At 45.5% G+C, this 20,622-nt stretch overlaps 1 protein-coding gene across 1 annotated transcript in view; it reads left to right on the top strand.

Annotated features, from left to right (window-relative positions):
• Positions 1-20,622, top strand: part of ADCY7 (adenylate cyclase 7) — a 441,560-nt gene that overhangs the window by 288,266 nt on the left and 132,672 nt on the right. The window contains exon 11 of the mRNA XM_078670626.1: positions 524-712. Coding sequence (XP_078526752.1) covers positions 524-712 — 189 coding nt within the window. The remainder of the gene's footprint in view (positions 1-523; positions 713-20,622) is intronic.

Below are 20,622 nucleotides of genomic sequence, written 5' to 3'. Positions count from 1 at the left end.
CTGATTTAGAGTATGGGAGACAGGTACTGTGTCACAAAAATTACAGATATCCGTTTTGCCTTACTACAAGTGCATAAGGATAACATGCACTTATATTAGGGCGGACTGGATAGTCATCCCATTTGTGATGTAGTACCGGTCTGCCAAACTCTAAATCAGGCCCTAGGTTCTCTAAAGATTTTTGTTTTTATTCACACATAATCAGTGAGTAAGTGAGGATTGGTGATCCCTGCTCCATGTGAAATACTGTATAACATGAAAAAAAAATCATTCTGTACTAAAGTATGTTTTTACCTATTTTCACGTGTTTATATACATTAATGAGATTGGATACATTCTGATCAGGTGTGTCATATAAATATAGCAGCTGTCTAAAAATTCCATGTTGTTTGCATCACTAACCAGAGTGGCCTTTCCACTAGCTCTTAGCTTTCAGATAACTTAAAGAACAGTTAATACCAATGTCCAACCACATCCCAAAATGTTTTCTTTACAAGAAATGTTATTGTGTTTTCTATTCTAGACAAAGGAGAGACACCCAAGAAATAATCACTTGCCAAAAGCAAGAGTCAATGGAGGTCTGAAGATGCGTGCCTCAGTCCGAATGACGAGGTACTTGGAGTCTTGGGGTGCTGCCAGGCCGTTTTCCCAACTGAATCAACGAGAAAGTATAAGCAATGAGTCTGCTGCTCCGAATGGCACGACCAGAAAGGTGAGCACATTTTCAGCAGTCATTTCTTTTTGCACCAGTTCGAATGTCCTCAGCACATACACATGCTTCACATAGCTCTGGTTTTGTGATTCTTGGTTCTCCCATTGTAGGGGTCACCTGCACTACCACCATTTCACCCCCCAACTCTATTGCTCTCCGACTAACTCCTCTTAACTTCAGTGTCAACATTCTATTGGTGACTCATGGGAGCTCAGCAATGACTGATGCCAGATTCTCCTGCACAACAACTCTCTCACATAATAAATAGACAGTAAGTAACAGAGAAAATCCTGAGGGATTGTGAGAAATTGGGTTGTTGGTTGACTGGGGAATGAGCCCTAGTCAAACACCACGCACAATTCTTGTCAGGGTGAGCCTGGCACAAGCCAACCCCTTTGCTCAACTTTCTGGTACCTTAGCATAGTGCAGTCACACTTAACTACGAGGCAATAGGTGAAGTGATTCATCACGTTCCTAAACCATGGAAAACTTATGAGTGCTGCTAAAAGCAGAATAAGAACGTTTGCATGATTTGTATAATTTGTCCTGAGGAAGCCGATGTGAACAATTTTGATTTCCATCTAAACGGAGTCGACATAATCGTTTTTGAGTTAATTTTATATTTGTTTTATTGTAATGAAAAGTCTTTTCACAATGAATTTTAGAAAACAAAGATTTTAGTATTAGAAAATGATGGACCGTGGAAAGTGCTTTTTATTCTGTGATTGTTTTCATGTATGTATATGATTATATGTTATGAAGATAAATGTGAAAACATTTTTTTAAAGAAATATTTATAGTGAGAGATTATTTATATTTGCATGTGGCAAGGCTTATAGTACATATCCTTTAGGCCTCTGGAAGCAAAATCTGGATCCTGCACTATGAAGGTGCCCAAAAGGGAATTTCTTTTGTTCTAGGTATAAACCATCCTGTCCCTTTTACAACCAAGTCCTGGGCACGCATAAAAACCATACAGTGATAACGTATCAACACAGTTGAAGTGGATTCAGAGGCAAGGATCAATAATCCTGGTGGGTAGAAAGTTTCTTTGTCTTTATTCCATATGTCATTTGAGCAAAAAAGAAACCAGCCAACACATGTTTTGTCACAATTGTAAATTAATTCTGCGACTTCCTCAAGGCTGGGAAGAATACAACATGTATTGTCAAGAGCAAATGGTGTGGTCAATGTATATCAAAGAAGGAAAATTCATGTAAAGTATTCTCAGATTATTCATGAAAAGAAGCAAACCCAGATATATCTGTTTACAGTGTATAAAGCGGGTGACCGAATGTTATGATCTGATATGCGTACACAAGATAACACGATTCTCACATTATTGCTCTAATCACCTGAAAAATATTGCATTTCATTTTCACAATTTAAACCATGTTCAACCGAATGGAGACGCATGATCCAAGTGGCTTCTGTACGTCTAAGTCTGAGCTCCCTGTTGCCACCCCGCACATTTGGTTGAATTACATCGATGCCAGAAAAGGAAAAGCGTTTCTGTATTCCTTGTGATGGACAGACCAATGTATGTAGTGTCACTGGTTATCCAGTATTTGGGTGTCTTTCATAGATTCACATGCCTGAATCATTCCCCGTCGTCGAGACGGGAGCCTCCGGTATATAAAAAAGTAATGTCCTAGAGACATACATAGAAAAGAATAGGCCCAAAGGTCTCACCTTAGTAGCCTATCCACGTCCTTTTGCAGGAAGGACCAAACAGAGCAGGCCCCAAGGGTCCCACCTTGGTGGCCTATCTGGGTCCTTTTGTAAAAAGGACCAAATAAAGAAAAACAGCCAATCAGCTACTACCTCCTTCTAGAACCTTCCTGCCAGGAGCCCAAGTCTCTCAGATTTTCTACCGCACGTTGTGCTAGGGAGTCTCCACCTGAGTTCTCCTCAGGAATTTCTCTTTTCTTCTCAAAACGAATTTAATTATCTTCTACAGTTATGTCTGATAGTCAGAAGAAGGGTCTTTTCCGAGCTTGTTCCTCCTGCAGCAAGAAAAGACTTCATGTAGAGGATAAACATGAAACATGTTTATACTGCCTCTACCCTCACCATCAGGCAAAGGACTGCAAAATATGTCGGACCTTCTCCAACAAGACCCTCAAGGACCGAGAAGGTCGACTTCTACTTTGGCTCAACAGGCTCAAGACCAAGACTGATGACTTGGTGTCCGAAGGTGAGAGTGTGTCTGGAGCGTCGCATTTTTCCTTGAAGAGGCCAATGGTTTCTTCCCCTAGCCCCACAGACACCCCTCCTATGAAGACTTCTAAAAAGTCCTCAGAGGGCAAGACATCTGTGTCTGTCAAGGACCTTCCTGTCCCCAGGAAGCAGCCGCTGGTCCCGACGACGACGACAGCGTCTATGGTGCATTCAGCGCAGAAAACTATCTCGACGTCGACGACGACAGTGTTGACGACGACAGCATCGTCGGCTTCCTCCTCGACGACGAGGACGACGCCTTCATCGTCGGCAAGTCGACCTACGCCGTCGACCATCCCGGTCACTCCATCGACGACGAAGATTTCGTCGTCGACGACCAGACCATCGTCGAAGACACCGACGACGACACCGTCGACGAAAACAACGCCGTCGACGAAGTCTACCTCGTCGACGAGGATCATCCCGTCGACGGTGGGAAAGCCGTCAACGACGAACACACCGTCGACGGTGGGGACCTTGCCGTCGACGAAAATGACGTCGATGAAGACACCGTCGTCGCAACCACCGTCGACGGCGAGTAAATTACCGTTGTCGAAAATACCTACCACGACACCGTCGACTCCAGCGTCGACGTCTACGGGACCATTGAAGGAGTCTGCACTCTTATCCCACGCCATGGATGCCTTTCCACCGCAAGTGAGCCATGTCACGGTCAAAATTACTAAACGGCCTATTACGCCACTTCAGACATCGCCCGGTAGGTTACAACAACTACCTCCGGCCTGTCTACTGCAAGGTCAGGAGTCGGACGAGGACTCTTTTACGCAGGCTACTAGTCCATCAGACCTGGTACTGAAGTGCCAAACCACAGACGAGGAGCCGGAAGAGGAGGAAGACTTTGTACAACAACCGGTCCAACCTCCACCCCAGACACAGGTTACTCCTATGGTGTGTCTCCCCGCATCCATCGTCTCGGACCTACAATTCCTCATAAAGGATAATAAGGAAAGGTTCCCGGAGAAACCATCTGCGGCCGCGCTTCCAGCTGCACAGGCGCCAGCTCCTTCATCTCGTCATAGGCCAACTCCCCTGGTCATTGAAAGGACACAGGTGCCAATTCAGGACGCTCCCTCATCTGACGAAGAGGAGAGGGAACAGGAGGAAGGGGAAGTCGATGACGACCAGTCTGACCCGGATGCAGACCAGGACTATGTGGCACATTTTCCAGCCTCTCCGGATCCACAGACCTCGGAGTCTCCACCCGCAGACATCGGTGGATTCCACAACATCATTGAGCGGGCTGCCAAGAGGTTCCATATGTCCATGGAAACTCAGGAAACTGAATGCTTCCTTTACGACTACAAGGAACCCACTAAGAAGTCCACAAGGTCAATCCCAATCATTGACTTTATATGGAAGCAGGGCAAACAAATCATGCAAACTCCTGCTTCTATACAGGTGGTGGTGCCCAGGCTTGATAAGAAATACAAGGCCACCTCTTCGGCACCAGTATGCCTGACAGGTCACCCCAAAGCAGATTCCGTGGTGACTCAAGCGGCGCAGAAGAACTCAAGAAATCCAGCCTCGCCTCTGTCGACGCCACCTGACAAGGAGGGCAGGAAACTGGATGCCGTTGGCAAACGCTTCACTACCACGTCGGCCATGACGGTGAAAGTAGCTAATTCAATTGCACTACTGGGCCGTTACAATCGCCAACTCTGGGCGGACATTGCGCCCTATCTTTCGAATCTGCCGGAGGATCTCAGAGAGGAAGCACATTCACTTCTCTTAGAAGACCAGACCTCTGCTTCAGAGCTCATCGACTGTGCCATTGATGCCGCCATGACTGGTTTCCGGCAACTGGCAGGGGCTGCAGTCCTGAGGCGACCGGGTTGGCTCAAGGCCACCACTTTCCGCCAGGAGGTGCAAACCAGGATTTTAGATATGCCTTACGATGGCTAGCACCTATTTGGTGAACAGATCGTCGGGGCCCTCACCACCATTAAAAAGGACACGGACACAGCCAAGGCTCTGGGTACTCTACAATTCCGGACCCAGTCCTTTCGTGGCAACAGGGGAAGAGGCCAACCTGCGTACAAAGGTTCCTATCAAAATCGGTCTTCCTACTCACATTCACAGTCCAAGCCGCAATTTCAACAGCGGCAACCACAACAGGGACAACAGTCTTCCTACGGCAAATCCAATTACTGAGGAAAGGGCCAAAAACGACCTGCTGGCAACAGACAATGACTTGTCTCCCCAGCTAGCCCCTCCACCACTACATTCTTTACGACTTGGAGGAAAGCTGACATACTTCCTAAAAAATTGGAAAACTATAACAACGGATCGGTGGGTACTACAACTCATTCGATTTGGACATTCCCTAGAATTCACTTCTATTCCCCCAACGACACCACCTTGCCAACGTTCACACAGGCACCTACGATTACTTCTTCAGGAAATAGCTTCCATGCTACAGAAGGGAGCCATAGAGAGAGTTCCACGGGCCCGCAAGGGACAAGGTTTCTACTCTCACTTCTTCCTAATCCACCAAAAAGGAAAGAAGTGGCGGCCAATCCTGGACCTCAGGGCACTCAACGTGTTCCCTCAAGAAACAATCGTTCCGTATGGTGACTCTGCAAGAAATTCTTGGTCTTCTGGACAAAGGGGACTACATGACGTCCTTAGACCTTCAGGACGCCTACTACCATATACCTATTCTCAAAGGGCACAGGAAGTTCCTCAGGTTTGCGGTGGCAGGACAACATTACCAATTTCGTGTCCTTCCATTTGGCCTCAAATCGGCCCCGAGGATATTCACCAAATGCCTATCACCCGTGGCAGCATTCCTTTGTCAGCAAGGCCACCAGGTGTTTCCATACCTGGACGACTGGTTGGTAAAGGCACCAACAAAGGCCGCCGCAACCTCATCCTCCAGCGCCTGTCTGGATATTTTCCACCGCCTGGGACTGACCCTCAACACCGCAAAGTCGACTCTGGAACCCACCAAGGTCATCACGTTCCTTGGAGCAACTCTGGACACGGAGCGTGTCAAAGCTTTCCCCTCTCAGGAGAGAAAGGTCAAACTCATCTCCTTGGCCAAGGCAGTGGCTTCGCGGAAGACTCTTACGGTTCGCACGTTCAAGTCCCTCCTCTGCATGATGTCTTCATGCATACTGCTCATTCCCCACTGCCGCCTGAAAATGCGTCCACTTCAGGAGGCACTGACAAAGCAATGGACACAAGCCACAGGTTCTTTCGAGGACCGCATACGAGTCACTCGACCTATTATCAACCACTTGCAATGGTGGACATCACTCAACCATCTGTCAAAGGGTCTGCCGTTCCTGCTCCCAGCAGAACCACACGTAATAACTACGGATGCGTCCCTGGAAGGTTGGGGAGCAGTCCTCCAGGAGCTCCAGATAAACGGCAAATGGACTACACAGGAAACCAAACTCCATATCAATCTGTTGGAGTTAAGAACGGTCTTCCTGGCTCTACAGGCGTTTCTACCACGCATTCGTCACTCCCCAGTGCTCGTCAGGACGGACAACACCACGACGATGCACTACCTGAACAAACAGGGGGGGACGGGTTCGATCTCGTTATCTCGAGAATCGCAAAGAATCTGTAACTGGCTTCTGGAACATGGAATATCGTTGAAAGCGGAGTACGTCCCGGGCAAGGACAACGTCTTGGCGGACGCACTGAGCAGGGAGAGATCTCCTTCCCACGAATGGGAACTGGACATGGAGGTGCTGGATTGTATCTTCGAGGAGTGGGGCACCCCGAACATAGACCTCTTTGCCACCAGAGAGAACGCCAAATGCCCAAGCTTCGCAAGCAGGCATCATCACTCAGGAACCCTCGGGAATGCATGTTCCATCGCATGGCGCAACGTATTTGCGTACGCCTTTCCGCCATTCCCACTGATACCCAGGGTTCTCAGGAAGATGAAATCGGAACCCTGCACTCTGATCCTGATTGCTCCGTCCTGGCCGAGGCAGCACTGGTTCACGGAGCTTCATCGCCTCTCTGCCCGGCCCCCTCTTTGCCTGCAGCAGTTTCCGGCCCTGATCACGATGTCCCAAGGGCAGGTTCTCCACCCGAACCTGAGCTCTCTGAAGTTGTCAGCCTGGCTCCTGAATACCGCGAATTCAGCCACCTGAACATCCCGCAGGAGTGTAGAGATGTCCTTGCGAAAGCTAGAGCTGTCAGCACTAACAAAACCTACTCACTTAAATGGAAGCGATTCTGTTCCTGGTGTGTGGATCATGGCTTACACCCCTTCCATGTCACTCCACAGCAGCTGCTGCCATACTTGTTGCATCTTGCGCAATCAGGCCTTGCACATGCATCCGTCAAAGTGCATCTAGCAGCAATTTCAAGGTTCACAAGGACGGCTAAGGGCCCATCTTTGTGGGCGGACAGACTCATCAAGCAATTCCTAAAAGGCCTATTCAGGTCCTTTCCACGACCACGACCAATCCCTCCATCGTGGCACCTCAATGTGGTTCTTCATCAACTAATGAAGCACCCCTTCGAACCCATCCATAAGGCAGAGATCAAGTTCCTCTCTTGGAAAACGACCCTCCTCCTGGCGCTAACCTCCGCCAGAAGGGTCAGTGAATTGCAGGCTCTATCCATCCAAGATCCTTTTCTACAATTCAGGGAGGACAGAGTCATTCTGCGGACTAACCCTCGCTTCATTCCAAAAGTCCCCTCGGACTTCCACCTTAACGAACCAGTGGTGCTTAGATCGTTCTTTCCGAATCCTACCACGGCAGCTGAAAGAACTCTACATTCTCTAGATCTGAAGAGATGTCTTAAGTTCTACATAGATAAGACACAACACTTCCGGAAGTCATCCCAACTCTTTATTGCCTTTAGTAGACCACGGCTGGGCATGCCCCTGACAAAGCAGAGTATCTCAAGATGGATCTCTTCTGCGATCACCTTTTGTCACGACAAGGCCGGACGGCCTTTAGACTCACGAGTCAAAGTTCATTCGACAAGAGCCATGTCCACGTCTGCGGCGCTGTTCGCTGGAGTGCCGATCTTGGACATCTGCAGAGCGGCGACATGGAAGTCCCCGCATACCTTCACCAGGCACTACTGCCTGGATACTGAGCTGATGAAGGATGCAGCAGTGGGCCGAGCAGTGCTTCGCCATCTATTCCAGTGAGGTGAGCCCTTCTACATCCCTCCATCCTTTACTGGTATGCACATTCTCTTACTGTATTTATATGCCATTGGATTTTGTGCTTTATAGTCATGTGATATGTATTATCTACATACTCATACCTGATGTTCATACAGAATGTGCATAATGTATTGCTCGCTACTCTGATTCAGGCATGTGAATCTATGAAAGACACCCAAATACTGGATAAGAAATGCGTTACTTACCTGTAACTGCAGTTATCCAGTATTAGTGTCTTTCATAGATTCACATGCACTTTCCCGCCTCCCCTGGCAGGGCTCACCTTTCTCTCTAATGAGTTTACGCCTAACTAGCTTGGTGCGTACGAAAATCTGAGAGACTTGGGCTCCTGGCAGGAAGGTTCTAGAAGGAGGTAGTAGCTGATTGGCTGTTTTTCTTTATTTGGTCCTTTTTACAAAAGGACCCAGATAGGCCACCAAGGTGGGACCCTTGGGGCCTGCTCTGTTTGGTCCTTCCTGCAAAAGGATGTGGATAGGCTACTAAGGTGAGACCTTTGGGCCTATTCTTTTCTATGTATGTCTCTAGGACATTACTTTTTTATATACCGGAGGCTCCCGTCTCGACGACGGGGAATGATTCAGGCATGTGAATCTATGAAAGCCACTAATACTGGATAACTGCAGTTACAGGTAAGTAACGCATTTCATATCTGGCATCTTGTTGGTGTAACGCTCTAACATGTTAGCTGATTCTGTCTTTTAGAGGTCTTATAGTGCTGCCAACATATAGTTTTCCACACATGCACTCTATGATGCACACCACAAACTTGGTGTTGCATTTGATGTTGTGTCTAATGTTACATCTTTTTTTGTCATAGTTGGTGAACTCCAAGGTTCCATGTTTTGCCCATCTGCGTACCCCATAACAGCTGCATTTGTAAAAACCCATAGTGTATTGGGTAAGCCAGGTTAGATCCTTGGCTTTGCATGGGACCGTAGGGCTAAGACTGTTCCTTAGGGAGTATACAAAGAGCAGACACATTAAGGGTCAAGAATCCTACACTACAACAACATCAACCAATGAGACTTGTCAATGATTTTAACGGTCTGAATCACATCATTAGGAGAAGCCTCACTAAGCATTGAGAGATCCTACAGGCTGATAAATCTCTCAAAGATCACATTACCAGTTATCCTCAAATCACATTCAGGAGGGGTAAGACCCTGTAGTGTACATCATAGAGTGCACGTGTGGAAAACTATATGTGGGAAGCACTATAAGACCTCTGAAAGACTGAATCAGCAACATTTTCGAGCGTTACACCAACAAGATGCCAGATATCCAGTGGCACTATAGGCATGGGTCTGTCCATCACAAGGAATACAGAAACGCTTTTCCTTTATTAGCATCGCTGTAATTCAACCTAATTGGCGGGGTGGCAACCGGGAGCTCAGACTTAGACATACAGAAGCCACTTAGATCATGCGTCTCCATTCGGTAGAACATGGTTTAAATTGTGACCATGAATTGCAATATTTTTTAGGTGATTAGATTAATAATGTGAGAATCGCGTTATCTTGTGTACGCATATAAGATCAAAACATTTGGTCACCCGCTTTATACACTGTAAACAGATATATCTGGGTTTGCTTCTTTTCATGAATAATCTGGGAATATATTCTGAAAAATATGTAAAAATATGCTTGCATACAAGATCATAACATTTGGTCACTTTGTTTATTAACTGGAAATGGTATATCTGAAGTTGCTGCTCCTCAATAATCTGTAAGTATATTCTAAAATATGTCTGTGTTCACGTTGAACTTATACCATAATTTTGTAAAACTTTACCACTGTACATGCATACATAGATCTGCTGAACACTATCATTTAGCATGTTTTAAATAACAATACTAAAACAAATAACAGTATATAGGACAATGTGTTGTCACCACTGTATGTTGCACTGATATTTGCATGAAAACTCGCCCTTCACAACTGCTTGGCTCAAAAATTGTGTTTACTTAGCAAACCCATTCTCTTCAATAGTGTGCCACAATGTAAAGCATTGAGACCGTCAACCAGAATAATTTGCCTACACTTTCCCGAGATATACTAAATACTGCCTTCCAAAATGACATAGTAATTTTTGAAACATCAATCACCTTGTAAAGAGTAAAGTTTTCCCTTCACATCCACACGTTCTTCTCATACTTTTATGCTTTGCCTTTTAGCTTGCCCTTGCATTTTCTTAACCTCAACATTTCAGATATTTGATTTACATTGTCTTTTTCTTAGTACCATTGATAAGTAACTTTATTTTGCAACCACATTATTACTCACGGGCACGGTTTGAAGTTTGGGACAATAGAGATACTATATCCAGAAAAGCGAGTTTTTGCACTCTAGTCTTTTAACTCCAGCTGGATGTATAAATACCACTTCCGGGTTTCTTTTGCTGTGCCCACACTCGGAACACAGCAGACTGCTGTGAGGACCTACAGCGCACACGCTTTTTGGGTAAGAGATATGCCACTTTTTTTGCAATGCCGGACGTCTCTTTAACTTTTAAAACAATTTGAAATATTCTGATACTGAATGTAAGATCTGCATTTCAGATCTTCAATACAGACAGGCACCAACTATCGAATTCAGAATACTCACGGCGGATCCAAATACTGGATCCCCATACCCATGGTAATATCCCGCTACTTTTAGATTGATTGCTTTCCTATATCAACACATTCTTTCATAGATGATCATTATTCCTGTGTGTCTTCCTTTGATATAGGTGCATCAGTAACTGAATAGCCATTATTTTATGACTTCAGCTTGCCCAGCTGGATTGGAATTATCACCGGCGGAGCATTGAGCGCTCCATTTTTTCACTCCTTTTCCATACAGTTTACTAACTGCTACCCTCTGTGGTCTCCTTTTCCCTTTTACTTTCACAGACTACCGAGACTGTTATATCCATAAAACAGGTAGAAATCCTCTTTCCAATTAATAGCCTTTCCCCATCTCCCTCTGTCCTTCCCTTCATGCCTTATATAAATCGTGTAGATTTTATTTAGAATGCCATAAATACGTGAAATTGTGATGATTAACATGATATTCTTTGCAAATTGTTTAAGAGCACCGCACTATTCAACTTGAGTGTTTTCTGTTATTTTATTATGAGTATTCACTTTGCTCACATTTCACCTGCTTTTTTCTCTTATACTTAGTTTGGTTAATTAGAGTTTCCACTTCTAAGATGTAAAGTCACCAAATACTTTACATGAATTTTTCTTCTTTGATGTGCCTTGACGCGCACCATTTGCTGTTGACAATACCATATGTGTCCTTCCCATCCCTGAGGAAGTCGTGAAATTAATTTTCAATTGCGGCAAAACACGTGTTGGTTGCTTTCTTTTTTGCTCAAATGACATATGGAGCAGAGACAAAGGAACTTTCTACCCACCAGGATTATTGATCCTTGCCTGTGAATCCACTTGAACTGTGTTGATAGGTTATCACTGTATGATTTTTTTTGTGTGTGCCCAGAACTTGGTTGTATATGTAACTGTGTAGGGTTCCCCTACACTAATTCTAGGGGTATAGGGCTTATACCCTCACCTGGTTGCACCTTATACAATAGAGATCACTAACACTTACGTTTATAGAGCAGAGCCCCACATTTCCTGAGTTACTAAAAACCTTCATAATTTCGAAACACCCTGTCCCTTTTGACAGTGAAGGCGCTACTCCTTTTTTGGAGTAAAATTATTTGTGCAACATTTCTGACACTAATAAAGTGAAAAACACCACACAAAAGGATCCTACAGCAAGCTAGAAAATTACACTTATAATTAATACATAAAACAAGACCAAAACAACAACAATCCAATCAGTAGAACCTAAAGATATGCAATTTTAAAGATTTCAGTATAAAAGCACAAAAAGCACAAAGCACCAACTGTGGGCATTTGGTCACGCCGGACTGTGACAAAGTCACAGGTTCAGGCCAATCGCGATAGAGCGTGGGCTGACTACAGGGACCCAGTTAGGGCTGCTAAACACCGAACCTAAATCCTGGTTTATGGAGCATTGTAACAATCTGCGTTGAAGATGCATTATGCAGCGGAAGCGTTGGTTTTGTGATGCAGCGAGGGTGCAATGCGAGGTCCGGCATCGTTGTTGAGTATTGTTATTGTTGTTGTTGTTGTTGTTGTTGTTGGGCAAGAAGGCAGCATGTCAGCACATCAGGGCAGCAGTGATTCAGAGCAGCAGTCTAGCAGAGTGGCAGTCCTTTCAGCAGCACAGCAGTCCTACCTGGCAGAGTAACCATGGGACAATGAGTGTACTGAAGAGTTGGTGTATGTGGTCCAGTATTTATACCCAGTTGTTTTTTGAAGTAGGGAGAAGCTCCTAGAGGTGTTTACTCCCCTGAGGTGGCGGCATCCCCACTTCCTGCCCTGGCCGCCGCTTGTCTGGGATCACAATAACCTGGTGACATGCCCTTTGTGCTCAGGCAGAGCCTTTGTAATGTGAATGTGTGGTAGGTAACAGCTCCTCCCCTTCATTAAATCAGAGTTGGCCATCATGCCAATACCTATCTTCCCTTTGTCTCACTGTCTAGGAGCAATACACATAGACCAACTACCAACTACACCTAGTCATGTGACCCAGGATCAGGCTGGAGGCACCATTATGGGGAGGACAAGGAAATGCCAACTTTCTAAAAGTGTCATTTTCAGAATTGTGATAAGAAATCTGTTAAAACATTAAAGGGGGCGTTTGAATACAATTCTTTAAACCTCAAACTCAATCTGTCTACCTGGTTCCAATTCGAAGTTGCAGTGTATTAGACGTGATAAGGTAACTCCAATGTTATCCTATGGGAGAGGTAGGTCTTGCAGTAGTGAAAACAATTGTATTGTTGTTTTTTATTACCAGGACATGTAAAACTTAAAAGTACATGTCCAGCTTTTTAAATACACTGGAACATGCCCTCTCGGCTGTTTGAGGTCTACCCTAGGGGTGACTTGTGTGTAGTAAAAAGGAAGGTTTGGGCCTGTCAAAAAGGTTTATTTTGCCAGGTTCAAATGTCAGTTTAAAACTGCACACACAGACTGCAATGCCAGGCCTAAGACTCGTTTAAAGGTCTACTCATTCCCCATCCTGTCACGTGTTATGCAGGGCTGTTCACTCTTCCCTCTTCTGTTCATTTGGGTTATAGAGCTCCACGAAATTAGACAGAACAAGAACATCAGGGTAGTGACAGTACTGGGAAGCAGCAGGAAGGGTGAAATGAAGTGCTCCGTCCAAGTGGACGATGTCTCGGTCTTCGGCTTGGGCTTGCCCTCTGTGAAGGAACTGGAAAAGACTTGTATTGAGTTTGGAAAGGCATCTGGAGCCTACTCTTCGGCCACTGGACCCCACCTGAGATCCACTGGCGTTCCACATCAATCAGGATTTCCTGAAGATCCTTGGAGGCTGGTTCAGCAGAGAAGGTGCAGCGGAGAAGACATGGGAAGAAAGACTGGAGAAGATGAAGCAGAAGCTGGGACTCTGGAGTCTCTTGGAGCCTCTGGAAGTTGACAATCGAAGGGAAGTATTTGGTCCCGCAGAATGAGACCCTGCCAGTGGTCCAGTTCTTCGCTCAAGTGTGGCCACTGCCGCCTCAAATGTCCAAGGCTATCACAAGAATGATCTTCTACTTCATCTGGAGCTCCAAGATGGTTAGAGTGAAGAGTGAAGAGACAGGTGATGTTCAAAACCCATGATAAGGGAGGCAAAGGAGTGCCAGACATTGCCACGATCCTAAGGGAAATCTTCGTGTGTCACTGCATGAGGAGCACCCTGGGGACCAAAGTTGAAAGCCATGCCAGCTTTCTGATGGAACGCTTCTTCCACCTGCTAATGTGGAGGCGCCTCAGATGGGCAGAGTGGGTGTGCCCGTTTCCTACAAATGGGATTCTGCATGGTTCTACAAAGAAGTGGAAAAGTCTGTCAAGGAGTTTGGTCTGGAGGTTGCTGCCTCGGCCTAGTGGACTCCGAAGATCATCCAACACCAGGTACGTGCGAGGGATGTCAGCAAACCAATTGGCACCCTCCCCTCTGCCACAGTGGACAAGGTGTGGGAGAACGTTGCTTCCAAGCGCCTGACCAACTACCACAAGGACACCGCCTGGATGGCCATCCAAGGAGGTCTGCCAGTGAGAGCCTTCAATGCACATAAGAGGGCTCAACCGATATAAGTCCTGCCCAAGAGGGTGCACCCTAGACAAGATGACCTACCATCTCTTCTGAGAGTGCGCTTATGTACAGGACCTGGTGACGGCCCTGGGCATGGAGCTTAGGGGCTGCATACCAACATCATGCATCACCGCTGACTCTGTGATGTACTGTCTGTTCCCAGTGACAAACCACTCTGGGACTTCCAGGACCGCTGGAGGCTCCTGTGCTGATTTAAAGATATTGTTCTGTTTTCCATAAATCTGCCTGATAGTAGGGAAGGAGGAGACATTGACCTTGGGCTGCCGGAACATGATCCACAGTCGACAACGCTGCACTGAACAGAAAAGACGAGGACAGCAACAACGAAACCTGAGGACCCAAAGGGGTCCCTTGTACTCTCACACGGGGCATGCAGGGCCGGACTGGGAACCTAAACCGGCCCTGCCAAAGTGATCGCCCCCCCGCCCCCTCCGGAGGGTTGTGGGAGCCCCCGAGCTCTTTACCAGGGCTGGTTTTCGGCCGATTTTGTTACAGGGCCGATTTTGCAGCTATGCTGCAAAAATGGCCCTGTAACAAAAACGGCCCCAAACCGGCCCCCCACCCGTGGGGCGCACCGGGGGATTGCCCGGTGCCCGCTACGGCCAGTCCGGCCCTGGGGGCATGTCCCTAGAAGGCTGAGGCAATGACCAGGACGATAACACCTGAGAATCCAAAGGCGTCCCCCTGCCATTGCCTCGGCGGAAGGCCTGAAGGGTCACTTTTTTTCTCTTTAATGTAGGAACCAGATGACGACAGTAAAACACTCTCACGGCTGAGTTTACATCACACAGAGATGTGATACCAGGTGTCTCTCCAAGTGCACACTGCTGTTGATGGCCCGAGCCTGGTAAGTTTGTGCAAAACTTCTCTGGCTCATGAGAGCTCTCCAAAGCCCGAATGAGCCTTTAATAGCAGTGGGAGCTCCAGGGAGATTTCAGTCGGGTGTATCATGAGATGATGGGCCATGTTGGATGAAATACTGTCCGGGCAAATCTTCAGGCTACTGAATCCGGCCCTGAACCTAAGCAAACACGTGGCACCCAGGGGGATATTCCATGTTCATATTAAATGTTATTTATTTCCCTGCATTTATATTGGTAAAGGCAGCTACAGATTGTGTGTGAAACAAATAGCTGCTGAGAATTCTGAGAAACTTAAAAAACAGCATAACATAGCGTGAGTGTTTTGTAAGTGTCCTTTCTCCCTGTAGGTTATCTTGGCCCTGAAATAGCAGATGTTTATTGTTGCCCAACTCAAAGACACTCGTTTTATCGACCTCTGAAGGATGAAAGACTGAGTGGACCCACAGGATTCAAACCTGTGGACATGAGGTCAAACAATGATCCATGGATGGCACCTGTTAACCCTGTATCCATGTGATTCTGTCTGTGATATTTATGTCTCCTACATGTATTTGTGCAATCTGAGGGGTAGCTCTGTTACTAACAATTTACTCAAAGCCATTGTCACCTGCTGGACTGCAGAGGTATTGTTTTGTTGCCATGCATAGTATCCCACCTAAAGTAGGGCTCTCTCACTTGCATGACGTGCGGGACGCATCATGTGATTTAAGCATACCACTACATTATCTCTTGAACCATGGGACATTCTTTGGCACAATTCTATAGTCCCTCACAAAAAAAGTTTACAGTTTAGAGTCTCATTAAAAAAATTATGCGTTTATTACAATAGCTCACATGAGCGCAAGGTCAACACAGCGCCTCACTAGAAAGTGTTGATAGCACAGACTCTCATAAACGACGCCGGCTTCCTCCAACTGTGGGTCCTTTGCGCGCACGTGTACTGTTTAAAGTGAAAGCACGCCGCCATGCGCGCACGCGTACAGATCTCTAGACCGAGCCAGAGTTGAAGGATGCCGGCGTGATCAAGATGGCGGCGGACTGTCCACTGTCCCATGGATATGCGCATGCTGTCTGCTTTGGACAGATGGCGAGAGCAGCCATCTTTGTCCATGCAGGCGCGTGCATAAGCCCTCGGGGAGAATCGATTCCAAAGGTTCCTCTCTGGCGAGAGCAGCGCATGTGCTGCTTTCGCCAGGCGAGACCTAAAGAATGTGTGCAGTCACCTGCTCCTCTTGGCTTCCCAGCTCATGGAGTGGCATTGTGCATGCAGCGCTGTTAGTTCATGCTAGTAACCACACTTCCTCGGTTCGATACAAGGCCCACCACCCATTACTCTTAGCCACACCACTGACCTTTTGAGCAGGAGTAGTTCTTCCCAGTCCAATCTGCCGTTCAATGTGGAAGAAGGGAGTAAGAGAGGAATGCATTATAATTTCATAACAAATCCATTCTGAATTCTAGCATGCAGGCCCAATGGAGATAACAATCAAAAGAAAAAGAAATAGTCTTTCATTCTTGGGCAATGTGCAAAAAAGCCTTATGTGCTAAAGACAATTATGTAGTAATATGCAAGTTTAATGTTGTAGCAGAATGTTTAATTTGCTTCATTCAGCTAGTAAAAAACAAATTATGTCCAAAGATTTAACACTAAAAATACCATCAATTTCGTGCATCACGGTCCAGATGACTAAACAATATGTAAGAAATAAAGTTATCCTGAAATTCGAAAAAGCTCTACTGGAATGAATAACTTAAAACAAAAGTACCCAGACATTTGTATCCGCTGTTATATTCAATAATTATGCGTACACATTAAGAGAACAATGCCGGCAGGCCCAGAACTCTGCAAGCCACATGATCACATCCGTAGCATTCTCGTCTCGTCCCACCTTCTTACTGGCTGGACGCCCTCCTCTTGCAGCACTGCAGGGTGACAGCAGAGCTCTCTTTATTGTTAGAGGGTCTTGAGGGGAGTCCAATGAAGCTCATGTGCATGACTAAAGCAGTGCAGTGCAGAGACTTCCTCAGGCAGTGAAATGCATTAATCTAATTGTCCATGCATGATACATGGCAGGGTTGCCTTTTGGCAAACAATATCCTACTAAATAAGGCCGTACAGACCTGAATAACTCTTATGCACACTGTGCACCAGAATTGCCCGCTTTTGTGCCAAAACAAATCATTATCCTTATGTGGGCTACACCTGTAGAAAGCAAACTGACACCATGATTGAGATTTTTAAAAAACACAGCAATTAATTAATTCATGCTCATTTATCAGAGACTAAAAGGAGTGGAATTTGATACTTGATCAGGTCTTTTTTTATTAGGGTGATGCCTTATCGCTAGCTAACCGAGTTACTCACACATCCCATACCTTCATGGTGAGCTGATGGACTGCTTGGGTTCCAATTGTGAGTGAAATGATTTTGGATTTTGTTTTTAAATTCCCTTATAGATTCTGCTGCTGAGCTGCTTCTCACATATCAGCTAGTCAAATATTAACCCTTTTACTGCATGTGTCGGCCAATGGCCAACACCAGGACTACCTCACTAGTGAATCTGTCTGCCATTTGCAGACACTGGGAGGTATATAAAGGCCCCTCCGGTGCTCTGCACCAGAGGGAGTCCTTTATTTTATTGTTAGCTTGGACTGCTTGAGAGGAGCTTCCCGAGCAGCCGGAGTGTTGTTTTGTTATTTTTTACTTCAATGACGATTAGCACGCAGGGTGCTCCGACGTCATTGCAGTAAAAGTTAAATTAAAATGACCCAATGGGCTCATTTTACTCAGACTGAATCAGTGCTCGGGGGCATAGCTCAGCCCCCATGAGCACTGATTCTCTTGGAGGAGGTATCGTTGAAGAGGGGAGAATCTCCCCTTTCCAGTGGTGGTACTTCTCAGTAGATCCCTGCTTGGGGATTCCCAAGCAGGGATCCACCAGTAGGCACAAGGGATGGAGGGGGCAGCCCTCTTAGCAGGACTTGTGCTCCCCTGGGGGTAACTATAAAAAAAATCTGTCTTTCTGTCCCCTGATGGGGGTGAATGGTGGTAGTTACCCCCATATGCCCCCCTGGGGGGCAGAAATCCCACTATACACCAGTGTTAATTAATATAGGGTTGGGGGTTGCCCACTATGGCCATGCCCCATCCCCAACAATAGGATCGACAGTCTTTCTGCCCCTTATAACACATAGGAGAGAGGAGGAGGCGAGCCACCGTACATCCCCCTATGAAGATACGAACAGCACAAATAGGTACGGCAGCTGTGGGTAGAATACAAGATATGGTATTACTCTTAAGCAGACCCAATTAAGTTCAACCAAGATATTCACAGAGTTCCTGTACAAGTGCAGAGAGTAGAGAAGGTCATTCTTATGGAAGAGGAAGACTCACACAGAAAATTGTGTCATGCTTCATGATCTGCAGCCTCTCCCCAACCAGGTAGAGCAATACCACCAGGGCAGACTCGTCTTCCTGTTGGACTTGACGAGTTCTTAGATAAAAGACTACTACTATTTGTTTTTAATCTTATATAGTTCCTACCAATAAAGGTGAACTGTCGGGAACCGTAAGGTATTTAAACTCACTGATCTGGTTCCCTTCCTTTGTCCAGTGGTCTTTTATATTTGTGATCTGTAGTTGATGACTAATCTTTTGGCATTTCTGTCCTTAACAGTATAGTACTGCTGTGGCCATCTTGTTGCAGTCAATGTTAAATTGCACTGAATCTATCTTAGTAAAATATCTTACCAACCAGAGAATGTTAAAATATCAGTCTAGTTACTGGGGAACATCCTGATATGGACAGAAACTCTGAAAGAATAGCCATTACCAATTGGATTTCGTTGCATTTGTGCCTTCCAAATGTAAGCCAGTGTGTAAGAAAGAAGACATTTTGAATAATACCCTCTAAATCATATGCTAGTACGGGTACCCACAAATTCAGATATGTACAAATAACCACTGCTCCTGTACTCCACATCTAGTGCCAATTTCAGAAATACATACATTTTCCTTTATACCATTTTTCACTCTACATATTTCACCATATGAATTGGTCTATACTCTGTACACAATGAAAAACTATTGTACAATACAGCTCAGTTGTTGGCTCTGGGTAGCTTGGGTTCTTGGAGAACGTACAAACCCTATATATCCCTGCAAACAGAAGGATCTAGCGGACATAATGGTATTTTGTTTTTTTAACTCTGCCCTTATGACACAAATTTACAGATGAAAATGTCACAAAGGCCGTTTTTTCCTAATCATTTTCAATATCTCTTTATTTCAACAGTTACATTATTTGGGAAAAACTTTAGGGATGTACACAGATTACCTCTTGCGGAATTCTGAGTATTGTCTACTTTTCAGAAATGTATAATTTTCCTGGATCTCGATCATTGGTGCAGCAGTATGGGGACGAGGCTCCACAAGGAAAGAGGGGAGAGAAGAATTTGGCAATGTTTCTGAGAAAATGTGGATGTTTAAAAAGTCATGCCTGAAATTAGGTTAAAGAAGGATTCGATCTATGTTGCTCCAAAGTTAAAAATAGAAAGGCTTTAAAAGGGGAACGGGAGAGAGTGCTCACAGGGTGGGATCATGTAAATATGGAAGCTTGTCAGTGGTTCAGACTAGTGGTGGCTGCAAGAAACCCTTTAACTGATATAATATTGTGCATAGACCTCAGATGTCTTAACAGGTGTGTACTATTAAGTAGGTATCCATTTCTTATTGTAGGTGAAGTGGTCTCACTGTTGGCAAATGCAGATGCCTCTACCACACTGGATCTTACTTTAGCCAAAACCAAGTCAGGCTGCATCCTGTAGTAGGGGTCTGACTGCTTTCATAATACCAGAAGGGTTATTCAGGTTCTGCAGGATTCCCCTTGACCTGTGTAAACTACATCTGTACTTCATAGTGATGCAGCAAGTATTTAGGGATGTACCAGGTGGCCTTACATTTTCAGGGAGACAATCGGGTAGCAGGGAAGCGGATGCAAGAGCATGACAGTAGGTTACGAAGAGTTCTAGAGATTTAAAATGTGGAAGGTTTTATGGCGATGGATGATTTTTTTTTTTTTAAGAATGACATTACACACAAGTTGTCAACTATGTATCAGCCTCAAAATAAGAGGATGACGGAGAAACTGACTAAAACATTAAATTCAGCATTATGATGGGATGAGTGAGGGAAGCGAATAGAAGAATTATTTGCATAAGACACTCATGGGATACCAGGCAACACTTCAAAGGATCACTGGGTTAGGTCCTGTTGAAATGTTGAGAGGAAGGAAGCCAAGCAAAAGATTGCTCCTATAGAAGATGGAAAAAGCAAAAAGAGTGAAGGTGAATGGTGAATGGTGAAAGAAAGAGAAAGGATGAATTCAGAAGAGAATAAAGGAGAGGGCAGATTCCGGGAAAGCCACCAGGAAGATGGA

The sequence above is a fragment of the Lissotriton helveticus genome, chromosome 12, assembly GCF_964261635.1.
Source record: "Lissotriton helveticus chromosome 12, aLisHel1.1, whole genome shotgun sequence".
NCBI classification, from domain to species: Eukaryota; Metazoa; Chordata; class Amphibia; order Caudata; family Salamandridae; genus Lissotriton; species Lissotriton helveticus.
The sequence above is the reverse complement of the archived record's forward strand: the minus strand, read 5'-3'. Positions and strand labels throughout refer to the sequence as shown.